We start from the raw sequence: 2,673 nt of genomic DNA, 5'->3' as shown, positions 1-2,673 counted from the left end.
CAAAATATCCCATTTTAGCAACTCTGGGAGATTCACAAAAAAACCCACATCCCTAAACTACTTCAGGGCAGGGGTGACTCTTTTCCAAAACTGTCCCCGTTTCCAGCCTGCTCCATGACGCCCCGACATGTTGGATCATGGCCACACGTTTCTTCCCAGGCACGGGTGAAATATCTCGATTCCTTTGTGTGACACTGTCTTCCAAACTCGCAGGGGACGCCACCGAACTCCGACTCATCCTGGTGGGAAAAACCAGAGGCGGGAAGAGCGCCACGGGCAACACCATCCTCGGCCGGAGAGAGTTCGAGTCCCTCCAGGGGACAACGACCACCACCCTGAGGTGCCAACGGGGTCAAGGAAGATGGCAGGACAGGAAGATCTCCGTGGTCGACACACCCGACATGTTCAATTCCGAAAACCGCAACGAGACTGTGCAAAATGAGATCACGGCTTGCGTCGAACTCTCCCGGCCTGGCCCCCACGCCCTGATCTTTGTGACCCAGGTGGGGCGCTTCACCGCCGAAGATGTGACAGCTGCAAAACGAGTCCGGGATATCTTTGAGGCCGAGTCGGCCAGGTACACGATCGTCCTCTTCACCTTCAAGGAGGATTTGAGAGGGGAATCCCTGCAGGAGTACGTCCAAAATTCCAACAACCGCAATCTGCGGGAGCTGATCCAGAGGTGTGGGAACCGCTTCTGTGGCTTCAACAACAAGGCCGCGGGAGCCGAGTGGCATGTGCAGGTCTCGGAGCTGATGGAGATGGTGCAGAGAGTCGTTTTCGAAAACGGGGGGAGACACTACGTCAACTGGCTGTACAAGTTGTCCATGGTACGGGATCAGCGTGTCATAGAGCAGAATCAAATGGCAGAGTGGAACTGGGTGAGGGCGATGCTCTTTCTGGGCATCTGGTGGAGCTGCTCCGTTTACACGAGAACAAGGGGTCCCTCCTCTGGGAGACGCCAACGGGTGGGTGGGAGAGCAGAGACACTCAGGTTAGGACAGGCAATCGGGGAGGGAGAAGGGTGATTAATGGGTGGAGAGCATGCAATGACCCCCCCAAGAAAGGGGTCCCCCAGCTCTACTTCCCCCTTTTCTCCTCCACCTTCCTTCCCCCTGCCATCCCTTCCTTCTCCCCCTCCCTCCCCCTCCTTCCCTCCCTTCCTCCATCCCTTCAGAACACCTGAACCCCCCCCCCCGGTTAGCTGGGGGCAGTGGTGGGATTCCAATATGTGAACAACCGGTTCTCTGTGTGGATGCCGCTTCCGAAAGTCCATTCTGGGCCTCGGCAACAAAAAATCAGCTACCGGTTCTACCGAACCGGCTGAATCCCACCACTGGTTGGGGGGCTCCAGAGCACCTATATCTCCTGCCATCCCTTCCCTCTGACCCTCCTTTTCTCTCTTCCTTGGTCCCTTCAGAACATCTGAACACCTTTCCCCCCGGTTAGCTGGGGGCAGTGGTGGGATTCCAATATGTGAACAACCGGTTCTCTGTGTGGATGCCGCGTCCGGAAGTCCATTCTGGGCCTGGGCAACAAAAAATTAGCTATCGGTTCTGCCGAAGTGGTGCGAACCGGCTAAATCCCACCAACGGCTGGGGGGGCTCCAGAGCATCTTCTGGGCGATGCCTTGAATGGGGTGGGGGACCAGGCTGTGGTTTTTGGGCATGAACGGGGTGGCAGCTGGCCCCCTGCCCCACTGGACACGCCGAGGTCTCTGGGAGTCGAGAGCCCTGTCTGACCCGTGTTTCCTTTCCGCTCTTCCAGGCAGCTACAGATGACAAGGCCAAGATGGGTAAGTGAGGAGGCCACGTCTGGCGTTTGGGGGGCTGAAGAATAACAAAGAAGATTCGGAAGCTGGAGCCTCAAACATCGGAAGAACGGGTGCAGGAATTGGGATTGGCCATTCTAGAGAAAAGAAGGAATGGGGGGGGACTAGATAGCAGGATTCCAGTATTTGGGGGTGCGCCACAAACAGCACTCCTGACTAGCACTGATGATGTTACCTTTATTGGGTCATGAAATGTCTGCAAAAGAACCATCCAGCTGAGGACCACCGACGACCCCCAATCCTCCTCCTCCTCCTCCTCCTCCTCTTCCTCCTCCTCCTCCTCCCTAAATCCTGATCTAGAGGCAGACTAGGTGCTGCCTGAAACCTAGAGTCAAACACAAGCTAAGGATCAGTCTGGCTGAGACACACACAAAAACACAGACACACCGCTTCTATCCAGCTCCAGTTCCCCTGATGGATGCTCCTCTCCGTCCTCCGGACAGAGAATGGGAAGACTTGTTGATGGACGTTACGGCAGGTGGCAGACCAGGTAATTCTTCTCATCTCCTTGACGTAGGACGGGTCTCTTATCACAATGGCCCCCAAACATTGAGGCACCGGGGACCAGTTTCCATGGAGAGGGGTTTTTCTGTGGACCGTGTGTGTGTTTGTGTGTATGTGTGTGCTGGCTTCGTGCGCTTCACTTATTTGCGTGGCCCGGTTGCCGGCAGACTAGGTGCTGCCTGAAACAAGGTAAGGTTCAATTTGGATGAGAAACACACAAACCAACACACATCCCCGGCTTCTATCTAGTTCCAGATTCCGTGATTGATGCTCCTCTTCGTTCTACAGATGGAGAACGGGAAGAATTGATGATGGAAGGTATGGCATCAGGGAGACAT

At 55.4% G+C, this 2,673-nt stretch overlaps 1 protein-coding gene across 1 annotated transcript; it reads left to right on the top strand.

The window, feature by feature from the left end:
- Window positions 1-137: 137 nt before the first annotated feature.
- Window positions 138-2,653, top strand: LOC107300787 (GTPase IMAP family member 2-like; the record flags this gene model as incomplete). Its single annotated transcript, XM_015830077.1, has 3 exons — window positions 138-881; window positions 1,768-1,795; window positions 2,624-2,653. Coding segments are annotated over exons 1-3 (802 nt in total), but the record flags the coding sequence as incomplete, so codon positions are not given.
- Between the last annotated feature and the right edge of the window lie 20 nt (window positions 2,654-2,673).

Source organism: Protobothrops mucrosquamatus, unplaced genomic scaffold, assembly GCF_001527695.2.
Source record: "Protobothrops mucrosquamatus isolate PMUCROS unplaced genomic scaffold, P.Mucros_1.0 scaffold8437, whole genome shotgun sequence".
Lineage (NCBI taxonomy): Eukaryota > Metazoa > Chordata > Lepidosauria > Squamata > Viperidae > Protobothrops > Protobothrops mucrosquamatus.
Note: the sequence above shows the minus strand (reverse complement) of the source record. Positions and strands in the feature narration are given on the sequence as shown.